The 27,295-nt window shown below is 34.9% G+C and overlaps 1 protein-coding gene across 1 annotated transcript in view; it reads left to right on the top strand.

Annotated features, from left to right (window-relative positions):
- LOC124372528 (dmX-like protein 2) overlaps positions 1–26,540 on the top strand; it is a 52,769-nt gene extending 26,229 nt beyond the window's left edge. The window contains 15 exon segments of the mRNA XM_046830927.1: positions 968–1,128; positions 1,449–1,585; positions 3,581–3,726; positions 3,804–3,907; positions 4,778–4,907; positions 6,378–6,558; positions 8,606–8,730; positions 9,689–9,849; positions 11,416–11,571; positions 14,802–15,000; positions 16,101–16,375; positions 17,614–17,878; positions 24,234–24,340; positions 25,429–25,618; positions 26,375–26,540. Of these exon segments, the coding sequence (XP_046686883.1) occupies positions 968–1,128; positions 1,449–1,585; positions 3,581–3,726; positions 3,804–3,907; positions 4,778–4,907; positions 6,378–6,558; positions 8,606–8,730; positions 9,689–9,849; positions 11,416–11,571; positions 14,802–15,000; positions 16,101–16,375; positions 17,614–17,878; positions 24,234–24,340; positions 25,429–25,618; positions 26,375–26,430 (2,393 nt within the window). The 3' untranslated portion in view covers positions 26,431–26,540.
- The last annotated feature ends 755 nt before the right edge of the window (positions 26,541–27,295 follow it).

Here is a 27,295-nt window from a genome sequence, read left to right as displayed (position 1 = left end):
AAATTGTTAATAATTATGTTTAAAACACCCGTTATAAATTGAACTTTTTAAAGTTAAGTATTTAAAGTTAAATTATACAAAATCTAAAAACATAATGATAAATCTAAAACATAAATCTAAACATAATGTTTAAAAATTAATTAATTAAAACATAAATGTACCATAGCACATTCAAAATACGTAGGCTAATTTGTTTAGGTTTTCCGCCGCTTCTTATTCACCCTCTAACCGTCTTTGCTAGAGTAGATTTTTGATGACACTTCATTTACATACATCACATTCATCTATAACTTTTTCATTTTTGGCAATTCTTGCATCATCAAGTTTTTGAGCGCACTTACAAAGTTCACTCCTGGAAAAATACCTAGCTTTGCCAAGACTTTACAGCTTGCAATGTTTCTCAAGCTAAAGTCAAGTGTTTCGTCATGACAAATGTTTTTTTTTCTTCGGAATGTGAAACCGGATCATATTGTTTAGTGACTGGCTTGGGTTTTGTGTGCCATCACGTAAACATTTCTTGAGGAGTTCTAGAGACCATGTCTTTGAAAATAGGCTTTAAATCAGACACGACCAGTAACAGCTATGTGAAAGTGGTCATCGTGATCATAACTTTCATGGTTTACTTTTGATTTTTGTAATTTATTCTTGAATTTTGTCCTACGCAACCACTAAATAACTTTGTTCCCCAATGCTTTATAAAAAGTGATGTAAAATGAGTTATTCTCAACGGATCTTCATTAAAATTGTTTTTAAATAAATGTGAGTAAATCTAGAACAAATTTATGCAAAAAATTAAAATTCGACTGGGGGGGGGTTTTCATCCGGCTCCCCTTAAGGAGTTTTTTTTTACTGATATTGTCTATTTGTTTATTTATATTTGTCATCTTTGTGTTTTATTTTTTAAATAATATCTAATTATCTTTCAGTTTCAATTGTTTACAAATCTCGATGGTCACAAATTGTGCAGGTTTGCTGGCAGTGCCCAGTTTCAGTACGCTGCAGTCTCTGCGTAAGAGCATCATTGAGAACGGTAACAACTGTCCATTGACTCAAAAACACCTGGTTCAGCTGGACTGGGTGTCCAAGGAGGATGGTTCACACATACTGACAGTGGCAGTGGGCAGCAAGGTACGTGCTGTACTCTGGAGCAAGAAAATTTTAAAAATTAGTAATACTTCTAAAAACATGAATTTGTATCAACGTAAAACAGATTTGTTTGTTTTAAGTATTATTCTAATTTTTATACACTGTCCTTTTCCCTCAGGAAATAATTTTAAAAAATATGTATGCACAAAAGTACGGTTTTAAAATGTGGTGTACCTCAGGGTTAAGTTTTTGGCCTCTGATTTTTATTTGACGTATTTCCTTGATAATTTTTAGTTATAGACTAACTTGCCTTGAATACATAAACGTATAAATGTGTGTTCTGGTGGTTCTGTGGGCTGCAGGTGATGCTGTTTACCCCTGTGTCCAGTGACCTAGCCCAGGCCAACATGAAAGCCATGAAAGAGTCCCAGTCCACAAATAGACCAATATTGCGGAAAGCCTCGTCTCTAGCTGCACCTAACTTTGTAGACGAGATCAGGTAATTAGTCACAATGAATAGGTGGTATTTCTGATGGAAAATTGATAATAAGTCTCTGGGTACAATAGAGGCTCCAATCTTGAATAAATCACAATAAAGTAAGTTCAAACAGCTTGAATTTTCTCTTTTAAATTGGTTATATGTCATTTTCAGCAAATTTTAAGCTGTCAGCACTTTGATTGATTAGACATAAGTCCTATACCTCAAGTTGTCATCTTTAGATCTTACACAATCTGGAACTAAACTATTAGTAAACTAGATGTTTCCCGCAGCTTTGCACGCTTTTCGTAAGCTTTATCTATGTATGAACATTTCGGGTTCAAGTGAATTATATTTCCAATGCCAATGTAAAGTTTCCCTTGTTGCCATGATCAAGAAAATCTGTCAAAAGTGTATGTTTATAGCTATTGTACACGTACATGTACTTTATTATAAAGTGGTCTAACACTCAAGCTTTAAGTTCAACCAGAATTTTATTTTAAAGACAAACATACATCAAAACTTAGCACCTTAAAATAGTGTTTGGCTATTTAATATACATAACTGTCTTGTAATTGCTGTTTATAATGTGCAGGCTCTTTTAAAACTTTTATTTTTTGCACTGCCAGCTGGTGGCGAGTTACATCAATGGGCATGGCATATACACCTTCTCTGTGGAAAAATACATATACATATAAATTGTTCTTAATGGTCACCGGTTACATAGTTTACGATTCTATAAAGGACAAACAAACATTTATTTTATATATATTTATATATACATATACGAGGGTCGTCCACAAAGTAACCTCCGTTTTGAAATAAAAAAATAAACCAGTTTGAGATACAAAAAGTTTATTATATAAATGTTAAAACTACAGCTTTTCTCTACCTTTCTACATATTCACCATACAAATTCAAGCACTTATCATATCTTTTAACAGTTTTTGAAATTCCGTCTTTAAAAAAATCTGCCGCCTGAGAACGTAGCCAACCTGTCACAGCGTTTTGAAGCTCTTCATCACTCGCAAACCTCTGGGATGCAAGCCACCGCTTCATGTACGGGAAAAGATAGAAATCACTGGGAACCAGGTCCGGGCTGTAGGGGGGGTGGGTCAAAAACGTCGCATTTGACCTTTCCAAAAGTTCTGTTGTTGTTCTTTTGAGCTGTATAAAGGCGGGCGTTGTCATGGACAAACACAACACCAGATGTCAGAAGACCATGACGCTTGTTTTGAATCGCTCGTCATAGCCATTTTATTTAAAGGTTTTCAGGAAAATGATCCGAAAGTTCCGAGATTGTGAAGCGACGGTTCTTGCGAATTTTTCTCATCCACTTTGTTCACCAAGTCATCACTGACGAGAGATGGCCTACCACTCCGGTCTTCATCGTGAACGTTCGTTCTTCCATTTTTAAAAAAACGAACCCATTGACGGACTACACCTTCCCTCATAATGTTTTGGGCCATACACCGCACTCAATTCACGATGAATTTCAGCTGCTGTGTAACTTTTCGACCACAGAAATCTTATTACACCACGTACTTCACACTTGGCGGGATTTTCTATCATAGCGCTCATGTTTTTTACGTTGTAACAAGAGAACGCGCGATCGCACGATGCTCTCCCTTGCACAGCTAGAAGCGTACTGAACGGCTGCGCACACCGATGTGAGAATGGCGGCGCTACCCCCACTACTTATCGCGCCACGCCCAAACGGCGGTTACTTTATGGACGACCCTCGTATATAATATCCAAATATCAACAAGGCAAAATACTAGATTCCTTTTTGAAATAAGATATGGTTTTAATTTAATTTTATTTCTGAGCAAAAATGGACAAACGGTCTGAAATAGTGACTTACTTTATTGTGACTGAAGACAAAGGGTAACTGTAAATCATCATTTGATTTAAAGACTATTTTATCAAAAGCTGTAAGCATTTATCATATAATAGCTTGGTTTCCTATAGTATTCAACATGAATAGAAGTTATACACTGATGTTACGGTTGACAGATGGATGAAACTGAGGAAGATAGACCTGACGACAGCCGATGGACTGCCGGCTCTGCCCATGCAGCTATCATGGGTCAGGGACGGCATCTTAGTCGTGGGGATGGACAGTGAGATGCACGTCTACTCTCAGTGGAAGCCAGACAACGGTGAGTGTGGTCGAGAGGAGTCTTGGGCATTGGGAATCCTTTGAAGGAACAGTGAAAAGAGGGAAATGTTTGTTTAGTTGGCGCTAAACGGCTGCTCGGATCGCGGCTCCCCCACCAGGAGTCTGAGGAAGCGCAGGACACAAGGAACTTGAGGGACGAAGACCTCCGGAACATGGCTCAGGTGAGGATTTGAAATACATGTCACTTTTTAAATAAATTCCATTAATTCGGCATCCGATAGTTCAGAACGCTTGGTAATCCGGCACGTCTTTGAAAATTTACATTTTCCTTCACAACGCAAAATATTAATCATTTAATATGCAACTGTTTTTTTTTTTTCTGTTCGTGGTGGACATAGCGTTTAGGCGGTTGTGGAGAAGTTATTAGGCGACATATTCGGCCGACTTCGGGTGATATCAATTAGACTCGAGTCACATGACTGACCATGGCCTTCGGCTGTCAGCCTGTGCAACCAGTTGCTATTTCTTATCAATTGAATTGAGTCTAGTAATGGTAGGTTAATTTCACAGTTAATGTGCTCAGCACAGGTTTGTGATGAAAGGACGACTCTAAAAGACTGATGTCTCGCCGCTGCCTTCTGAGATAGGCAAGCAGTGTCTAGAGAGGCTGGCAGTGGCAGTACGGTAGAGATTTGTGATGAACCGGGATGAAAACGCCCTTGATCTTGAACGTGTTTCGTCCAATTGTTGTGACTATGCACTGTAAATAGACTGTTTAAAAAAATAGTTGTTATAGATCCACGTATAACAAGGACTACCTGAGGGTTATATTTGAATAGTAAAAACGTGTTTACTGTAATAGTTTATTGATTATGTCTACATTATTTCTCTGATATATGATCCAGCATTTTTTATAATTTGGCATTCCTCAAGTCCAAACCGTATCGGATTAACAGAAGTTTACTGTATGTACCATAAACCAGAAAAATATTCAGATGTAAATTGAACGTGAAACATGGAATAATGTTTGCTATTTGTGAAAAACTTCATATAAAACTAGGAATTATATATTGGTTTATGATGTTTGCCAGGACACGACACAGCGCAGGTTGGCCAACGTCAGCTCCATGCCACATCTGTCCAGAGTCAGTTCTATCAACTTGACCATGATGGCCTCTGGTGAACCCAAGAAGAAACGTAACACCAGCGCAAGCGGACAAGGTAATGAATGAGTTTTGACAACTTTATCACATAATTTAAACTAATTATTTTTTTTTTTTTTAATTTTGACACCTGCAGACATATGAATAGATCATAGTCGACTTAATTGTGAAATCTTTGTTTGAAAATAAGTTTACTGTTATATTTTATTGTTACCTTATCTAAACCTACACCTATTTAAAACACGTTTATCTAGATTTCAAATATTTTAATGAATTCCAGATCTTGTCTTTGATTCTAATTTGAGGCTGGTTTTAATTTACTCATACACTATTTATTTAATCACTAATTAACATACATAAGCAAAATATTGGACCACTCGTATCATATCAATCTTATATGATATACTAGATTTATATTTTGATCTTCAGTATAATCGTATTAATGTAGTGTTCCAATACAGGTACACATTCATCGTACCAAGACACCACTGAACAATCCTAGGTAGCTCCAACTGGAGCTGAATGTTACTAAAACTTAAGAATGTTTTCTGATTCTTAGTTTTTATAATCGAATAATGAAATACGAAAATAATGAAATTAGTTGCCATATGTAGCATATTTCTTAAAAACCTGAAGAATTGATATTGTAATTGGATAAAAACAGCCATCTTCAATGTTATTTACAATCAAGTAATCGTTGATTTGATTTGATCCATTGGCCTGACTGGTTATGTCTGTTAGCATGTGAACCAAAAACTAGTAATGAATTTTAATTAAAGGGTTTATTTTAATATAAGTTTAATCAAGTTAGTGCCATTTATTTTTTGCTCATTTTTAAGAATAACCAGGCTAAAGTTCTGTTTATTAATTACATATTTATGCTAATTAGCTTTTTATTTTTATAGTAAGATTATTTTCGAACAAAAATTGTTCATATATTATTCAACAACTGTTTAAAAAACTTATAAGAAGTTTAAAAGCTGTAATAACATATTAAGTGCAACTCACCAAGTGTAGTGTTTTCTCTCCTTCTGCATGGAAAACAAACACTTGTATCTAATCATTTTATGTAATTATTTCACATTTCAAATAATATTGCAATGTAAAAAACTTGGTGTAGTTTTAGAAAGTAATAAATTTACTTTGTTTATGTTTTAAAAGGCTTTCTTGTGTGTGGGCTTTAAAAACAGATCGAATTAGTAATTATAGTTGCAAATTAATATTCGTAAAAATGTAAAGTATTGTATAGAGAGAAGATTGTAATTGTAGGTGCAACACATTGCAAGTAGCAAAAGAAAAAAAATCACTGGTAATCATTAACAAATACTTAAAAGTACAGTATTATTTGGTTATAGTCGGTACAGCCCTCAGCTCAAAAGGTCTACAAAAAGTCTATTGGCACATAATCTGCTGGGATATTTTGTACATTGCCAATCTGAGATTGTGAGTCCAGGTCCGGTCACGCTACCATTGCATGAGTGACAGTCGTAACCACATCTTGCGTAGTGATGTGTGACAATGTGTGCAGGAGGTGCAGTAGCCAGTGAACCGGCCAGCAACATGGACTCGTACATGCCGGACTACGGGCTGTTCGAGGCCAGCAGGATCGCCTGTCCCGTGCTGCCCCAGTACCACCCCAAACAGCTCATGGAGCTGCTCAACTCCGGCAAGATCCGCTGGGTCAAGGCCATCCTCGCTCATCTGGTCAGGTACACAGATCTGGGCTCTCAGTGTTAGAACTGAATGTTACACCAGACTTTTCATGTTTTTCCTAAAGAAACTGGTAAGGTATGAAAAACAAACTTTTGAGCATCTTTTAATTCGTGGCCACGGACCACTTTCTTTGTTAGCGAAAGTTCAAAAGAAGTGAGCAGTATTGCTACATTACAGGATGTTTGCTAGGCAGCATTTGTATGTGTCATTATGCTATATACTGTTGAAATTTGGCTCATTTAACTCAACAGAATTAACATACAATAGAGTTTTGACAATGTAATCTGGAGAAATTTGTTTCAATATCCGGCACATAAACTAAAGAAATTTGAAACTAGTCCTCTTTATCTAGGTTTGAAATTATATAATAATATTCCACAGTCATTTAAAAAACTTCCCTTATGTATATTTACAAAAAAATTAAAAGAAGCACTTTGTCAAAAAACATATTATAGTGTAAACTTAGTGATACTATTGTGTGTTCCTTGAAGACAGTTTATGATGAAAATGAATAATAAAAATATATCTTAAATATATCTATATAAAAAAAATTGTAAAATGGGTTTAAGCCTTGGATTTAATCAATGTTTGTTATGTTTTATAACGTTTATTATATCAATAAAATATGTATCAAAAGTAATGTTTTAGAACAAGTTTAGTTATGTAGTTTTAATCATTGACTATTTACCAGTTTTTTATTACATTGTGAAAACAGAAAAAGTATTGTACAATAAATAATATTCAATTATAAAATTGAAAAGTCATTCTGGTTCTTCTCAATGAAAAGAAACTTTAAAGTTGAACACAAGTGTAATATTTTGTGCTCAGCAGACACTTTGTAAACCAAAATGCTTGTAACATAGCTCAAAGCATATTATATATATTAAATAATAGATAGGACATAATTTAATTTACAAATCAATGTGAATTAGAGAGTGTCTGAAGTGTGTGTGAAGTAGAGACTGCATAGAGAGTGTGAGTAACAAAATAAAACAATAGAGATTCAATTTGAAGCATCCAGTGTTGCCAAACGGCAGAAATAGAGATGTTGCAAAAATCATTAAAGAGCCTATAAATTTGAGTGAGATATAATCAGTTTCCTTTTACTAAAATTCAAGCTTTTATAAAGAAACAAATTTAAATTTTACAACAACTTAAATGTTGGTTTTCACTGTAAATAATATTAATTTAATGAAATCAACTGTGATAAGTATTTGAGGTATATATTTTAATATCAGGATAAAATCATAGCAATTCCATTAACGCCATTTTGATTAATGTATACAGACTCTAGTTAAACATAGCCTTCTTTTAAACCAGTGACATCTAATCTTTGCAGTTTTCGTAATAAGATTTTTAACTTGTTTTATGCAACTGTAAATGTTGATAAATTTTAACTTCAGTAACTGTATTCCTTCACAAGAAGGTTCCTTCAGCATTTATTTTTCAGCTCAATAAAAAAAGTAAAAATTTAAAAAAGTAAAAAAAGTAAAAAGTAAAAAAAAATTAACTCAACCTGCAGAGAGAGGCTTGTTAACAACTGAAGAAGCATTATAAATAGTCATTGAATATTCATTATGATTGAAATTACAGTTCTGTTTTATTAATTCCATAAATGTAGTTCTTTTACTGTTGTTATATTTAATGACTCTGTTTAACACCACATTGTGTTTGGAGGAAGAGTTTAGTTTAATTCTTGTAACTTTTATCATGCTTTGCTTATTTAATTTCATTAACATCACCATAATAATAGTAAAAATAAAATCTAGGTATTCACCAGCTACACATAAAACATTTGGTCCGTATTACTCCATTTATATTGTTATAATTGATAATAATCTACACTTGGGCAGACGTTTTTCTTTGACTTGTTTAATTTGAAAACAGAATATGTTTCACTGCAAATCAAAATCTTCAAATTTTGACCATATAATTTTTCCTGTATTGTGTACGGGGATAAAGTAAAGTAGTAGTAGTGTTTTACGTTTGAAAACATAAAACGTTTTTGGAACGAACAACTGTGATATGTATATATATTTGCAGGTGTATATCTGGAACATGTAGCGTGCGGCAAGGCGCGGTGGTCTGCACATTCACGGACGAGGAGAACTTGACGAGACAGAGAGGCTGGTCACGCTCACGCACGCTCTCCGTTAGCTATGCTGCTGGTAAATACACCTTTCACAATCCCACTGGCTTTCTTATAGCTGCCATTTACGTGGTATTATGCATGTAAGCTGAAATTCATTGACATTTGCATTCGTAAAGCTACATTACAGTCAATGGAGTTACAATTAAATTATTGCCAGAAAGTATTTGAAACGCAAGTATGCAATGCTTGTTACCTAATAGTGTATAGCTTGATTTTTGTTCTGAATGATGTAGCTGTAGCTAGCTATCAGGTATTTGTAGTTACATTCTTGTCTAGCAAACTAAACCTTTTGTTTCGCAAGTTGTGTACTATGTACTAGTTTAGTTTTGCGTTATTTCCAATAATTATTGTGCCTACAATGTAGTGTTCAACTTGATGATTAGAGATAATCAATACGTATTAGTGAGTACTAAATGTTTCAGACCTGATTCTGATTTTTGTTCAAATTTCCTATTGTAAGTTGTGATGGATCTCAATTTACTGATTAGTGTAATATATATTTACATTTACTGATTAATCATAAATGTATTAATCAGTAGGTGGTGATGCAAATTTTAAATGACTATCTTGCACTTATACCGTGTCACAGTGGCACTGATTGGCTAATTGACTAGTGAAGCCCACATTTCTCAAAAGTGTTTTTATCAATGCTCCTCTAGGCAAGTTAGGTTTGAGTTTTAATGGGGTTTTTCGGTTAATGGAGTTTGTAAATGTCCCTTTAAGATCTGTGTAAATCAGTCAATTCACATTATACTGTGTGTCATGAATAGTTGGTTTGGGAGACAAATTAGCCAAAACTTCTGAGAAAGGTGATTAGAAAGGAAAGAATGTATAGAGTTATTATTGTTTTCACAAGTAAGGGTTGGGAAAAAACTAGAAGAGAAGAGAAGCACACAAATTTGGTTTGGACGTATCATCCCTCTTCCCATTTGCTGTCCGTGGAAATGATGCTTTGTAATGTGTGTTGTGTGTAGGCACCACCAGTCCTCTGGAACAGCGAGGATCCACGACAGCGATACCAGAGGAGTTGACGCTAGACTACGCGGAGATAACATCCATTCCTCCGTTACCTCTGTGGACCCTGCTGGCCGCCGATAAGGAGACACCGACGAAGCCCACCGCAGATGACCAACAGGTAGGTATCTTGGCATACTTAGTTCAACACCACTCCCAGTAACTCATGATATTCCTTATTGTGAGTAGGATAATTATAGACCAATTTCAATCTTAACTGTCTCCAAAAAGTGTTTAAATTTGCCACTATGTTCTGTTCTCTTAGGACAAGAAGCTTATGAATTGCACTTAGTCCTATAAGAACCTTAGTGCTGCTTCCGGAGGAGTGACAGGATGATTAAGGTTGGGGGTAGGGACTGCCTCCTATCGAGATCCATGAGGAAGAATTTAGGGCATTAATCTCAAAAGACATGTCCCCTCAAAAGGAGTGGATGCCAGCTCTCTACGCCTCTCCAGTCAAAAGCAGGCACGGGGTTGGCACACTCATGTTGAGGTTAACAAGAACCTTTCCACTATGTTACTTACTCTCTTTTCCACAATCAAGCAGATTGTTTTATACCTTTCACATTATATCACTAGTATATATTGCACAGTACTGGCTAATAGATACATACAATATAGATCAATATTAATTTTCTTGATCAATGTTACGTTCATCATAATCAGTTAAGGAGAGTCCATGCTGATACCAAGTTAGATAAAATTAGATATTGGACGGTGGAGACTGGATAAGTGTTATTTTTCTATAGGCTAAACTAATTTTATTTGTAAATACATATTTTATCTCATGGTAGTAGAACTTTGACATGTTTATTTGTATGCACATTTTGCACGAGGGTGGTTTTTTCAACCCCTAATCTCATGCCATGATGGCCAGACAAGTGGCAGGTCCACGGTGTGCGCAATAGTCGATTGCGCATATTCCCTGCTACGTTAGTCACTGCCGAGTTCAAGAAGCTAGTTTGTCCTGAGCTGCAATCACATAAACATGGCTGCCTGTATTGATTCTACCGCCAAATGTGAATTGAGGAGTTTTATTCGTTATTCACAAGCAGAATGGAATAAAGCGTTGTTTACGGAGAAAACATTATGAGTAATGGTGTTGTGCATGGATGTTGTGGAAGGTTTAAATGGCTTGGGTTTAAATTGGAACGAGTTTACAAAGTGCTTAGAGAAAACCATAGATTTACAACAAATGATTTTTCTTTAGAATTTCCAGAAGTATCAAGATCTTCTCTTTACTCTATTGTTGCAGAACACTTAAACTAAAATAGATTTTTGCTCTCTTGGTGCTAAAGATGATGATTGACACCCACAAAACTCGCTGAATGTTTTCAGCTTTGACATTCTTTTAATTTGACATTTGGCCATCTTTAAACTTTTGACACCATTCACACACAACACCCTCACTCATAGTGTTTTCTCCATGAACAGGGAAACACAGCACATACTTCGATGGATGACACCTTTACTTTAATTACAGTCATAATACATTTTTTTAATGACAACAAGGTGGACTTGATTATAGATTTTGTCAAATCCAAGTAAAAGATTAAAATTACTTGGGAATTTCAAGTAATCTCTATTTTACTCAGTAGTGGCAGTTTTGCTTGAAGACACTAATATAGTTCCAACCTAAAATACGTTGACATTAAGAAAACTCACCTATTTGTTGTAAATGTTCCAGGATTACAACCAGCTGTTTGATGGCAACGTTCCCATGGAGTCCCTGGACGACTTGCTGGACGAGGACGAGGAGGACGATTCTCTGCGGAGATGTGACAGGAGGCAGTCTGCCAACCCGGACAAACAGTGTACGCTCAGCCACTTCGGTCCAAGACAGGTACTGGCAACAATTTATATATATTTTACTAGGTGTTCGCACCACTCAACACTTGGAGAACTAAACAATTCTAACAATATAGTGTTCAAAGAAATGTGTACAATGTTCAAAAGTTAGAAATTGGAAACCTTCTTCAGCTTTGCACGCCACTAATAAATCCATTAACTTTCCTATAACGCCAAGACAAGTAAAAAAAGTTTCTTTCTTTAAGTTCAAAGCTAATTTTTATTATAACTAAATTATAAAAGATAAAAGCAAAGAATGTACAAAAACAGGGCATTTAATTTAAAATTAGCGTATTTATTGACAAAAATAGGAACTATTTTTAAAACTGTTTATTTGAAATAAATTTTAATTTCATTGTACAATGTAATTAAACTGAAAAGTTTCACTCGTCGGTGGTACTTGTGACAACCGAGAAAGCAATAATACACGCCACGGATATGTTTGGTTATGGCTCTGTAGGAGACGCAAAACTGTCAGAGTTAGACAAAGGGCGCTCAATTCAATTCAATAATATCTTTATTCACACATTCATCAAGAATGGTTACAGAGTCAACACATGCAGTAAAAATTGATGTCATCAAGAAGTAGGTAAACTAGTTTAAAACTATTATAAATGCAAAGAGAAAATATCTTTAAAATTTGATATCAACTAACATTTCTGTAAAATAAAATATATATATGAGGAGAAAATATATGAATGCATATACATACACATACATGTCTTAAATAATAGCATTAACAGAATTAAAAAACTCATTCAAACTATAAATTGTAGAGTTTATCAACAGGCTGTGCAGTCTTTTCTTCAGAGTTTTAGAGTCACATGTTTTGAAGTTTTCTGGAAGCATGTTAAAGAGTCTTGCACCGCTATAGGAAGGCTTCTTGGTGTAAAGGGTTGTTCTATGCGCTGGAAGGGATATATCATTTGCCCGTCTTGTTGTGTAGCTGTTGACGTCACCAACCCTTGGTAATCTTTCTCTTGAGGCGTGGGTGATTACCTCGATGATGTATATGGACACTACTGTGAGTATCTCAAAAGATTTAAAAGCCTCTCTACAAGATTCTTGTGGCTGCAGTCCTGCCATGATCCGCATAACCCGCTTCTGTAATACCAGGACACGATGAAGGTTGCCGGCAGATGAACTTCCCCACAGAGTTATTCCATATCGAACATGTGATTCGAACAGAGCGTGATATGCGGCTTTGAAAGCGATAGAGGTACCAATGGATTTAATCCTCTTCATTGCAAAGATTGCAGAGCTAAGCCTTGAACACAGTTGGTCGGTGTGATTGCTCCCCTCCCCCTGCCGTAGAGTGAAGGTCGTTTATAAATAATTCCTTGGCAACCATGATAAGTACGGAGCGTGCACCGGGTATTTCAAAGACCTTTTGTGAACTAAAAATCTCTCCATAGACATGACCTATAATATCGGATATAACTGTATTTGGCATTTTAATCAAAGTCTACCGTTCTAATATATCCTGTATATGGTGTGGGAAGGGTTAAATCTTCTTATTTAAAAAAAACTAAAGCATTGGTTTTTTTTAACTAAACTCATTATATCTATTGTTTGATCTGTGGTGATCTTGCCTTTAATTGCCTTTCAAACAAATCAACGTGGTTGTTTAGTATCACTTGAAAATTGAGAGTGTTTGAGAGGTCCAAAATCATTGGCAGATTTGAATTTTGCACAAAATGTGTAACGATTTTATGAATTTAAGATGAGTTAAGATGAGCTAATAGCAATAAAAATTTTGAATACTAGGTGCTGTTGAAGAAAAATGTGTATAGGTTATGAATGTGCAGATGTATATACAAACCCCTGAGAATTGTCCAATGATTCCGTGAGACAAGTATTAAAGTGATCATAGAAAACCAGTTTTAAGAGCCAATAATTGGAAATCATCATATGACTTATAAGGATCCAGACAAGAGTTATATGCATGGTTTTGGAATGGGCATTCAGTCTCTACTGCGCATACCTGTATTGTGGATTATGATTCTCAGAATAAAATGTACTTGATGGATTACTCACACCTTAATGCAAGTCGGATATCTAGTACACTTCAGATTTGAGCTATTTTATTGAATTGGAACTTATTTGGTATTAGATGAATTTAGTCCAGAACATGAGTTTTCATGTACAGTCTGGAACTGTGTTATAAAAAATCCAGTAAATCTGTTTAAAATTTGAAGATATTTTAAACTGTCTCTTTTTTAATATACAGCAGTTATGAAGTAGATTTTTAATAATGTTGAAAATGAAAAACAACCCTTTTAACTGTTTAAGCAAAATAGAAGTATTAAAAATTCTACCAAATTGCATTGATTTATTCTATTTAATAACATACCCCTCAGGGTACTTTTTATTCTGTTGCTGGAAAGAGCATTTCTTTTTCTTTTGTAAATTGTAGAATGTCTGCTTTAGCAAACCCAATATAATTAACCCTTCCCGTGCCGTAGACGGATATATTAGAGTGGTAGACTTTGACCAAAACGCCAAATACAGTTATATCCCATATTATCGATTATGTCTCTTGGCGAGTTTTTTAGTTCACAAAAGGCTTTTGAAATTCCCGGTGCACACACAGAGCTTATCGTGGTTATCAAGGAAGTATTTATAAACAACCTTCACTCTGTGGCAGGGGGGGGGGGGGAGCGCCCTTTGTCAAACTCTGACCACCTGCTCGTCAGTTCTGCGTCTCCTACACAGCCATAACCAAACATATCCGTGGCGTGTATTACTGCGCTCTTGGCTGTCACAAGTGTGTGTCTGCTACGTATCCCATTATTATTCTTCATTATGTGATTGTGTTTGTGATTAATTTGAAAATATTGATATAGTTTTATAGTGAAATTGAAATTTATATGAAATAAACTGTTTTGTGAATAGTTCTTTTTTATTTTTATTAATAAATACGCTAATTTTAAGTCAAATGCCCTGTTTTTTTACAATTTTTGCCTTTACCTTTTATAATTTAGCTATAATAAAAATTTGCTTTAAACTTAAAGAAACACAATTTTTTTACTTGTATGGCGTTAAAGGAAAGGTAATGGATTTATTAGTGATGAACAAAGGGTTAACTATACTAGGGCACGACCATTTTGAAAAACCCACAATTTAACTCTTTGTTCATTTTAAGCAGTGAAATATTTTGTACTCATCTTTATTTCTGAAATATTGGATATTTGCACACACCTGATGTTGAGCGATGATATCCAGGGTCGGCTGTTGTCGCGCCTGCTGACCCACACACACCTGCCCGGACTGTCCAGCCTGGACCAGATGCACCTGCTGGCTCTAGCTGACACGGTGTCCACGTGTAACACTGACTTCTCCGAGCGGTTCGCCATCGACGCGGCCAAACACGCCATCGCCAAGGAGAACCTCTCCGGTGTACCCGAGGGCGAGGCCTCGTCAGGTTGGTTACAATCCACATTACTCCTACAACACAATTGTGATTATTTCAATAAATCCCAGAAGTAAGTAATCCGAACATGGTTCAGTCACATAGTTTGTATTACTAGGTTCCTGATGTAGTTAATAAAGGGATAGAAATTGTATTTACAGCATTTTTTTGTTTGAAGTTTGTTTTGGATGATTGTGACACTAATTATCAAAACTGAACTACAGAATACAGGTCACAATAGGTCTGCATTCACCAACCAACCACCTACGACCTGAGTTTGTTTTTTTTATTAAATGCGTTTTTTTTCTTGTCTTGTCTTGGTAGAGTTAGTGAAGTTGACACACAACATGGTGGTTGTGATTCCTCACTTAGGTGTATCACAACGCTCTGGTATGATATGTTTATTTTGACCTAGTTTGTAATTATATGTTAGGTTAGTTATTTACCTGAGGAAGAGATCAGATTGCAGATTTCGTAACGTAATGTTACTGATTCGTTGTATCACTGAACGGTGGCAAATGTCCGGAAAATCCTGTTTCCTTCATAGTATTTTTCTTGTATTAATTGTCTGAAATATACTAATTGTTGATAAAAATAGTTTTAATTCTTTTTATTTAATGGAATAGCCAAGATTTAATTTACTTTTTCAATTTTAGTAATAATTTTGTCAATAATAAAAAAATTATATTTTGGACTAAATCAGGCTAGCTGAAGAATCAACGTGTATTGTATATTTCCAAATGTTTTACTTAAATATGTATTATGATAAATACAGTTTTTATTTCTAGAAACCAAATGAATTAAACAAAAACAACCAAACTACTATAAATCAAAACTATTAAAATTTAGGTTCACTTTCAGTTTAGCTGAACCAAAATGGGATTACAATTTAAAGCTAGGTCCATTGAGTACAGTAGTTCAAGGATCAAGTATATATACAACAAATGTACAGACTTGCTAAACATGTATATCTCAGAATTTCAAGCCTTTGATGAATCTGTAAATTGTCAAATAAAATATATGATTTATTTCAATTAATGAAGTTTTTCATTTTGTGTAAGGTTATCTAACAATATGTTCCAGCCAATAAACTACCAGTGTCTTGGTTATAGATTCACTAGATGACTGTGGACTTCGGTTTCTGTTGGCTATGAAGCACTACAACTACTTGCTGCGCTGTCTTCCGCTCGCGCAGAGAGCCAAGTTTCAACGACAGGGTGTGGCCACCAACAATTTGGTTTGGGCGTTTCACTCTGAGAGCGAGGAGGAGCTGTTGGCGCTCGTGCCGTCGTACAGTAAGGGCTCCCCACGCTGGAGCACGCTCAAGGAGCTGGGTGTCGGTTGGTGGCTGAGGAACCATACTCTGCTGCGTACCTGCATGGAGAAGGTACTGTGGTCGGGAATACAGGTGGTGGTTTGTCAATTTTAGTGGATGATATTGAACAAGGTATTCCACAAGGATCAATCTTGAAAACTTACTGTTCATTGTATAAAAATGTGTAATAGGAAAACGTGTATAAACCATTGAAACCTCAACATTTAATTTAACCCATTGCTTACTTATCAAAATTAAAATATTTATACCCTCAGGAACAGTTTTTTTATTTTCTGCAGCGCATAGAAATCACTGACACCTTCAATTTAAAAATCAAAAATATACAAAATATCTGGGTTGTTACGCTGATCAAGAAAATGTCTGCTTATAACCATTATAATACAGAACAAAAACAATGTAAAACTAAACAGACCAGAATCCAGCTGACTTGAACAGCAACAGCTGTCAAAATTGAATAGCGCATCAGACATCTTTAGCTTTTAGTGACAAGTAAAATATAAACTAATGTAAAATGTAATGTGTAAAAGTGAGTACATTAAAAGAAAGTGCGAAATCTGCCGATTACAATTATTTAATTTTTGTTATGATTTGAATGAATATTATTCAAAATATGGCGTAATCAACAGGTGATGTATAATGCGGTGCAAATTACAAATTCAATTTTCAATTCAATTCTATTCAAAACCTTATTTATTTCCAAATAAAGAAATTACAATTCCATAATAGAGTAATATATACTATAGTAATTTTGAATTATGATTAAAACATTAACATTACTTAAAATATAGGAAAAAAGTACCCACATAGGCAAGCCTGTGCGTGGGCACGAGTTGTTGAAAAGATAGGTCGACCCACATTGGCGATAAGTTTTAATCATATATAACTCAGATATGTAGCACACTTAACACACTCACGTACATACATAAATACATAAACCTAGCTCCCATTACAATAGAGCTAAAAAAAAGTAAGTAAAGTAACGGGCATAGGCTAGTAAACAGACATGAGCTTGAAGTAAAAGAAAAAGAAAATCCTATCTGTAATTGGATGCAATAACGTTCTCCGTTGCCTCCCCTCCCAAATCCGTAAGCCAATTAACCAGTAGCTTCTTAAACTCTGCCAGACAAAATGCGTTGTAAATTACGACTTTCCCAGTTCTAGGCTAAAATAAATTATTTCTACTGAAAACCATTAGATATTTTTGTAGTAATTTGTATTCAAATTGAGTACTGAGGAGAAAGTAGAATCATTTGACTTTGTTTTATAGTGAGATATGAACAATGTTACAGGTGGCCAAAGCATCTTATCAGGTGAACCAAGATCCACTGGATGCTGCCATCTTTTACCTGGCGATGAAGAAGAAGTCATTGGTGTGGGCTCTGTTCCGCTCCATGAGAGACGATCGGATGACCTCGTTCTTCGCCAACAATTTTGAGGAGGACAGATGGCGCAAGGCTGCACTAAAGAACGCCTTCGCTCTGCTCGGAAAACAGAGGTTCGAACACGCTGCTGCCTTCTTTCTTCTCGCGGGGGCCCTGAGAGACGCAGTAGAGGTGAGGCAATTCATTTTCTAGGCTGTAGCCGTTTGTCGTTTTATCTTTCCTCGTAAGTTGTGCTCTGCTGATCCGTGTGGATGATAATCTGAATTTCATTTAGTTTGACCAAATAGATTTTGTTGTGGTGTGATCAGGAATATTCTAACTGCCTTGTTGGAAAAATAGATAAAAAACTCAAACATGTTTGTTCAGAAAATTAGTTACGAAATTATGCTCCCAAAAAATCCTAGTATTTAAAGCCATTTAAAAATATTATTTATTATTTTATAATTATTGGATTTTACTTAAGAAGACTGTGTGTTTTTAATGAGGTTTAGTTAACTGAGTAGTAATATAAAAATCTTATCCTGAATTTGCATATTTCTATAGAATTTCTATAGTGTTAGCCATTGTCTTAATCCTGAGGCCCTACTCCTGTTAAAGGATCTAATCCTCTTTTCCCACTCTTTATTGAGAGCTTTGCTGTTGGAGAATGCTAATCCGCAGCCTCGCTCTGGTCCTACCATAAGGGACTCTGTTCCTATTTTTGATAGGGTATCTGATTTTTCATTACCATGAATGTCCTCATGGCCCAGCACCCAACCGAGTGTAACTCTGTTCGTTTTTGCCAGTTCTACCAGAGCATTCTTGCATTCCCAGACTGTTCTCGAATCTAACGTACAAGTGTCAAGTACCTCCAGTGCAGCCTGGCTGTCAGAGAGTATTAAATATTCTGCTCCTTTTGTCCTCACTTGTATGAGTCTTCTGGCGCATGATTCTGTTGCCATGACTTCCGCTTGGAGGACTGTGGCATGTTTTTCCCAGGGCCACAGATAGGTTAACTCCTGGTCCGTATATACAGAATCCTGCCCTAGAGTCAAGGCGTGAACCATCTGTATAGAACTTCTGGACTCCTTTAGAGGCAGGCCTCCTTTTTACTTTTTTATTCCATTTTTCCCTATCTTCAGTATCCAGACGCTTTGTATGGTTTTTCAAAGGAGTATTTCTTAACCATTTTTTTCTGACATGTTACTCAGAAAATTCCTGGGTTATTTCATATGGCCTTTGAGGAGGTAGCCTTAATCACCTTTGTACCAAGAAGCTTCATTGGGCTTAATGCAGCTGTCTTCATCACCTCCTGCCCCAGAGGAATGTATCCCAGGACCACTATTTTTTTAACATAATCACCATACAATTTTAGCCACTTATCATAGTGGTGAACTAGTTTTGAAATTCCAACATTATAAAATTCTGCTGCCAAGGACTTGGGCTGACAATGTAATGCAATAGGTGCTGACAATGTTTGTATGCATTTTCTTGGTGTTTTTGGAGGAGTGTGTGGTAATTTGGTTTTACAATTCACGTGTTTTACCTAAGTCTCTTCTCCTGTAATGATTCGATCGAGCATTGAGTCACCATCTTTTGCGGAAGTGTCCAAAAATGAAGCAGCCATAAACTGATTTTTATGGGTTTCTGTGGTTTCTGTTAAGATTTTTGGTACCCATCTTGCACAAAATTTATGGTAACCTAACTTCTGTGTAACCTAATTTTCCATAATAAACTCCTTGAAATTTGAGGAAAACTAAGTTAGAGTTCTGAAAAATTGTGATTCGGCAGTTTTCTTTAATCTTCTCATATTTTTTTATTTAATATCTTTATTTATATTTTGCACATGAGTACAATAAATAGCGTCACTAAAAATAAGTTACTATAAATAATTATGAGTAAAATCATAATATTGTATAAAATTCTTCAAATGAATAAAATGCCTTTTGAATTAAATACTTTTTTAACATTGATTTGAACTTCTTTATGTCTCGAACACTTGATATTATTTTTGGAATTGATTTTAAAAATTTTATTCCAGCATAAGAAGTTTTTTTTTTATAATACTCCAAATTATGCTTAGGTAATACTAATTCCTTCTTATTTCTAGTGTTATATGTATGATTTTCACAGTGACTCTTGAAACTGGACTGACGAGTCTTAACATACATCACCACATTCTAAAATGTAAAGGCTATGCACTGTTAAAACATTTTAGTTCAGTGAAATGATTTTTAACTGATTCTTCCTTATCAATTTTTAACATTATTCGCAGCTCTTTTTTTTTGCAAGATAAGAATTTTATTAAAATTTTGATTTGTGGTTTCCTCCATACACACCTATTCCATATGCAATATGGGATTGAATGTGGGCATGAAAAGACCATCTTTAAAGCTGATAAGCTGCATAAATAAGACAGTCTTTTAATAGCATATATTCCAGAATTGATACGATTTATCACCTGTTCAATATGCAAATCCCAGCTAAGGTTGTTGTCTATAATTAGTCCTAGAAATTTTGTATTGCGAACTTGACCCAAACAGGAATCATTTAATAAGATATTGGGACTTGAGTGTTTTCTACTTTGTTTGGTACTGAATAGAAATAAAGTTAGTTTTCTCCGTATTTAGAACTAATTTTGTTGTCAATGAAAAATGTTTGTAATTTTGAAAGTTCCAAATACACCGTTATTTCTAATTCAGCTTCTGTTTTGGCAGAAATGATTAAGTTTGAGTCATCTGCAAATAAACAGAGCTGGTTTTTGTTATTTTCAAGAATACTAAGGCACTTTGGCATTTCCCCTTATGTAACAAATAAATAATTAAAGGACCCAAAATAGACCCTTGAGGTACTCCATTTCTTACTATTTGGATGTTAGATTGGAATTTTTTGTAATTTGTTATTTTCCTATGTGAGATTATCTCAACATACTGTTTTTCTATTGGAAAGATATGTTTCAAACCATCTTAGATGGATGTTATTGATTCCTAAATTTTTCAATTTCTCGAGTAAAATGTCATGAGATATGCTATCAAAAGCTTTTGACAGATCCATGAATATTCCTGTTACATTTTCGTTTTTGTCAACTGATTCTATTATAGATTCAGTGAACTCTACCAATGCTGTTATAGTAGATTTATTTTTTCGAAATCCATTGTTGTGCCTTGTCATAAAGATCATTTACCTCTAGATGTTTGACTAACCTATGATACATGGTTCTTTCAAAAATTTTTGAGATTGATGGTAAAATTGAAATTGGACGATAATTTTGAATATCTGTTGCTGAGCCTTTTTTGAAGACTGGGATAACCTTTGAAACTTTTAATTTGTCAGGAAATATGCCTGTAATGAGAGAAGAATTTATTAAATGCAATAATGGTTTACTTAAGGAATGTTTGACAAATTTTATCAATTTCACTGGAACTCCATCATATCCACTAGACGATTTATTTTTGAGAGAGTCAAAAATGTGTATCAATTCTGTTTCAGTCAAGGGCGGGCATTGAAATTTTAATAAAGTGTTACCAGGTTTGTGATTGTCACATTTGTCATATTTTGGCTGTACTGAAGGAAAGATCCTTTAACAGTGCATCTGTCACATTTATAAAATAATCATTAAAGGAGATTGCAATAAGAGATGGATCACTAATAGATGATTCTTTAGTTTTTTAGTACAAGATTGCCTTCACATTTACTTTTATTCTTTTTTGTTTTCTTTATTTATAATTTGCCATGTTGTTTTACTAATATTTTCTGTGTTTTTGATTTTGGTATCAAAATAATTTTTCTTACATTTAGTTAGTTTTGAATTGTATTGTTTAACTTTATTCTTAACTTCATTTTTTTTTAATTATCAGATTTTGTAAGCCTTGACAATTTACTAATCTACTAATCTTACTAGCCTACAATATACGTAAAGACAATTTCATCGGTCACAATGGTTAGCCGACCACTTCGCTCGTCATCATGCACATTAGTTCGGCCATTTTTAAACCTAAAATGCACCACTGAAACACTCCACCTTCAGTAATCATATCGTTCCCATAAACATCCCAGATTAGGCATTCAATTACAATTTTTGTTAATTTTGCTTAACCAGCAAAAACCGTCATACTGACCACACTTCACTATTGTAGAACAATCACAGTAATCTCTCACTAGCACAGCTGGTTAGCCAAACGGAGAAACACGGCCTGATGGCCGCGACAGTCCCTAGCGGCTACAGGGCGTAATGTAATCTACTTTCTAGATAGCTGTTGTAGGTTTGAAAATATTTACGTGACACTCACCATCTGTGCATTATTAATGAAAACAGCTCCACAAATGTTGATAATTTCTTGAAATCTTTCCCGGAGTAGTAAAGAAAGTTCGTTACTGAGCTATTGCCTAGTAACTTTTTCAGTTTCCAAGTGGATATCAGAAAAAAAAGCACAGTAAAAATATGTTACTATAATTACTACTGGCTGGAATAATTGATTGTCAGTTTGAGCCAATAGACTTGGCTATACAGCAGTTCCATTAGGTTAGTTTGGTAATGAGGGCAAAATTAGGTGGTTTATTAACCTTTTGATTTGGTGAAGATAATATTCTTCCTCAAATTCAGTTCAGTCTTTCTATATTATATTAATTTGCATATTATTAGCTAAGCTTTAGTGAAGCGGGGCTGGTAAAATTTAATTTCTATAGTCTGTCCATACATCTCAGAAAAAACTAATCTATAGACGGAAATTGGGCATAAAGTTTCAATTATATATATCAGAAACTCTTGAGATCAATGATGGTGGTGCATGTCACTCCATGGGATTTGACTGAGTGTTAACAAATTTTATTACAATTGTCTTACGGGTAACCATGATAGCAACAACAAAATAGCAGAGTAAATAAATTTTTAAACAAACTGAATCCAATCATTTGAGATTTAAACATATGATTTATTCATAGAGGAAACAGAAAACGTGTGGAAAGTGAATGTTAAAACCCGGCAACAAGATTTCAGCACACTTTTGCGTTGTAGTACCCTCTCTAGCTCACCAGATCTTTTATTATTTGAACACTAGTATGAAACCTAATTTAGTGATCACAAATGCTAATGCATTGCATAGCTAAGTTATATGTTGAAAACAATTTCGTCTGTTGACTTAAAATTTTGTGTGAAACTACATTTTTACATGTACAAGAATGAGTTGTATGATGGTGTCTGTTCAACCATGAAATTTTGATGGGCATCATTGAACGGTATGACTCGGTAGGCTGACACAGTTTTTCTTTTACTTGCCGGAGGGTAAAATTAGGAGTAGGAGTTGCCTCCTGTCAAGACCCCATGAGGAGGGATGATGTGCACTGTCTCGGTCATCTCACCTTGGAAGAAGGAGAGACAAGCTCTGCTCCAGCCTCTTCAGTCAAAGAAGGCAGGGGAGACAATACTATCCATGTGTAGGCTTTAAAAATTCTTTATTATTAAAGAAGCCCCACCCACTCTAACAGTCATCCTCTACATTAAAATCGACCTATAAACCAACTTCTTTATATCAATATCTCATCATTTGCAATTTATGATGTATTTTTACTGGACATCCTTAACCCTATGCACTCAAAGGCAGTATTTATAATTTGTCCTTGGCACTGTATGTCCAGCTCTACTGGCCAAGATGTAGTACGTCCATTGCTCGTAAGGCCAGCATCACTGGCTACTAAAACACAGCAGTTATTTTCTAATATTCTGTTTGTTTTATAATGAATGGTGAGTGCTGAAACCTATCAAGCAGATGTTTTTTAAAGTAATTTTTAGGTAAATTTTAAATTAGCCTATAATTAACTGTGCAAATAAGACGAATGACGCAAAGTGGGCCCATACACTGAAGTGATAGAAAGCTAGAACATTGTACTAGAAAACATGTGCTGACTATTCTTGACTACACATTGGTATGTATTTTTAAAATTTTTATTCTGTAAAAAAATGTAAAAACTGAGAAAAATGCAAAATAGTTCATGTGTGAGTATAACATAACTGTAAATGCCTACTTTATAGTATTTTATTTACAATATATGTATAAGAGTTAAACTTCCCAAATGTATGTTTATCTTTGTATACGGAAGTTTAATTTAAATTAGTTTTTATTTCTTCTTTAAACATTTTAAATTACTACGCAAATAACGCAGAGGGTTATTGAAAAATAATTCTGATCTGAGGAGCCAAATAACAAATATGGCCGCCGAGCTGTCAATGACAGTAGTGTGGCCATCTGTACTGGCCATACGAGTTGCGAGGACAAACTACGGCAAAACTAAAGCGGGCTGTCTGCAACCTTGGTGTGACCAGTGCTGCTGGTCTTTCGAGCACAAAGGGTTAAGGTTGCCCAGATCCAAGTGACACATCAGTGTTTGTTGTGCCCATTTCTACTGTCACATATGAGCCAGCCAGAAATGAACCCTCCTGGGTTTGTGCTTGGCTAGGGCTAGGGCTTGGCTGACTGATCCTGATTACATACAGACCAAGACCAGTCGTGCTGCTGAGTGACACTCATGGGTGTGAATGTCTGTCGACAGGTTTTGTCTCAACAAGCTGGAGGACCTGCAGCTGGCCATGGTGATAACCAGACTGTACGAGGGTGACATGGACTCCACACCACCCAGTCTCAAGAGACTTCTTTACGAGGTAAAATTACTTCATAATAGCTGCGTTTGTAGGCAATTGGGAGCTATGAGTGTGTGTGTGTGTGTGTGTGCTTTTTCTTCTTTTTAGTTTGGTTGGTTCAATTAATAAAAAATACTTGTGGGGTCATAAACATTACACAAAACTACTGTAAATCCAAGTGAAAATGTGTATAAACATAACTGTTAATTACTGGTGCTAAAAACAACAATAAATTGGTATAAATTGGTTACTGCATTGTTTTATAACATCAGGAGTAATTGTATTCTGATTCTGATCAGAATCAGTTTAGAAGCAAAAAGGATTTATTTAAATATTAAAAATAAAAAAGAAATGTGCTATGATAGATGAAGCTATGAATTGAATATAATATAGTTTGTTAAGTGAGACTTATGTATTTAAAACACACAATTGTCTGAAACATTAATATATTTTGAGACATTTTGTAGCATTTTTGTAATTGGAGAACGAAGGCCTTTGTTAACATTTCCATACTTAGTTACACTTTATTTAATTTTTTACGTAAAATTTTATACAAATTCTGTGATCCATTTTTTTTTACAAACGGAAATTGCTGAGTTCATAAAACGTATCAAACCCTTGGCAGCTGACACTGAAAAAATAAACAATAAGTACAGCTGGAAATTTTATTTTACATCGGAAGCATGAGTACCAACATAACACAAAAAAATCTTGACTATCGGACTGACTGTTCAAACACCACAAAACTTAAAAATTCCCATTACTTCTTGGACACACCTCGTATGTCTATGTCAATCAAACTTTTGAATCAAAAGCTTATTACATTCTAATGTTTAGTATTTCTAATTAGATTTTGAGTATACAGACGATCTTGATAAATCAAGTCTCCTCATAAAAAATTATTTTAGATACGAAAGTCTGATTTTTTGTGCAAATCTGTTAAATTTCATCATGCGAAGAGGCTTGTCATAGTTCATGAACAATGTTAGCACTGTATACATACAATGCCTGTTGGTAACTGTAGCTGTAACTGTATGCATATATTGCAGTAGTTAAGTAACATCTAAATCACACACGAAGTTGACAATGGTATTTGATGTGTCCTGCAGGAGGTCCTGGGTTGTGACGCCAAAGGAGAGAACCAGAGCCAGCAGCAGGCACATCCTGACCCGTTCCTGCGCTCCATGGCTCTCTGGATACTCAAGGAGTACACGGGCAGTCTCAACACACTGCTGCTGCAGACCAACGTGGGCAACATGCATCCACTCTACCAGGACGACAAGCAGGAGGGCTCCACAGGTAGATACAATAGCCTTCTTGTAACAGCTTCACCACTGCTCGGTTCAAAGTTTGGAGCATACCCTGTTGTGATACATTATAGCATAGAATGCAAGACAGTGTCTAGTGCAGGCAGCCTATTAACTAATCAAGAGTACAATGATTTCAAACTTTTTTTTAGAAAACTGCCAAGAAAACTATAGGTCTGTAATTAGACATTTATTAATATTCTTTTACTTTGTCTGAAAATGCAGCAAGTAAAACCAGAGTTATCAAAAATAGTAACTGTTCAAAATTACTATTTGCGTAATATCTGACAGTTATATTTTGAAACTATGAAGAGGATACCAGTACAAACGTTGTTTTCAAAATCTAGTGAAATTTTTGACCAGTTTTGCCTTATGCGTTTTCTTGTTTTCAACTGTAATTCAGTAACTGTGTATTTCTTTTAAGATGTTGGGCAAATAAGAAGTCAGAAACAAAAATTGAATGGAATAGCGAAGAAAATTATTAAAGTGTTGATTGGACAGATTCAGATTTTATGAAGTTTTTATTGGGCAGATTCAGGTTTTATGAACTATTGATTGGGCAGATTGGTGTTATGAACTGTTAATTGGGCAGATGTCAGGTTTTAAGATCTGTTTTGTTATTATTTTTTTTAATCATCAACTAATTTTTACTCATCCAGTGTTCTTCTTAAATGGTTAATATCTATATTTGATTTCAACAGTTTGAAAATGAATACACTGTAATAGATTGATGGTGATTTTGTTGCAGCAAATCCAAATGTGTTTAACTTCTACGTGTACCTGCGCACCCACTCCCCTTGGTGATCAGACAGTACCTGGCTGCCTCCTACCAGGACAAGAAGAAACACACTGTGGTGCTCTCTGGGTTTAGCTACGGCATGGAGAACAGCACCAAGCAACAGACTTCGGATAGGCAGGTGAGTGAATGAGGAGTAATTTGTTAGTCAGAACTTTTCTGTTGCTTACGTCAAACAGAGTTTTAAGTTAAATTTTAAAAAGTTTTAATTTTCATTGTGGTGGCTGAGATACAGTTCTCTCAAAAACTGGAATAGTACTAAAACCTTTTTCGTAAGTGATATAGAAGTGACATTTTTCTTGATTTTCCTTGTCAATACAAAATATGAGCCAATACTTCTTGCCCTTAATGCAGGAAGTAGTTTAACACAACTAACATAAAGGGCTTACTTAAGTAGTTAAACACAAGCAATTTTCTTTAGCTGACCCTTGTTTTAAAGCATTTTATGGCAATGGCTAAAAATATAAAGTCCACAAGAATAGTGAATTTTCTGTACTTTTGTCCCCTTTCAACTTCTTTAATATCATGTCACAGTCACAGTATTTAAATAGCGTTGTTATGAATTTGTTCAATCAATTTAGCATTTGTATTGAAATTAAATCAGAGGCTACCTATATTAAATTTAAAATAAAATTCAAAAAGCTTCTCATCAAGAAGGCAATATATTCCTTTAATGAATAAATTGTAATGTAGTAATTATAGAAGTAAGCTAGCCCATAATTAATAGTTACACACACTGCAAGATGTACATATATATATATATATATATATATATTATAAATCCTCAATAAGAAATAGGAAATGATATTAAACAATTTCTATATTTCGGCTTAACCCGTCTTCAGGAAATTAAAAATTATATATATATATATA

The sequence above is a fragment of the Homalodisca vitripennis genome, unplaced genomic scaffold (genome assembly GCF_021130785.1).
Source record: "Homalodisca vitripennis isolate AUS2020 unplaced genomic scaffold, UT_GWSS_2.1 ScUCBcl_3430;HRSCAF=8962, whole genome shotgun sequence".
Taxonomy (NCBI): Eukaryota; Metazoa; Arthropoda; class Insecta; order Hemiptera; family Cicadellidae; genus Homalodisca; species Homalodisca vitripennis.
Note: the sequence above shows the minus strand (reverse complement) of the source record. Positions and strands in the feature narration are given on the sequence as shown.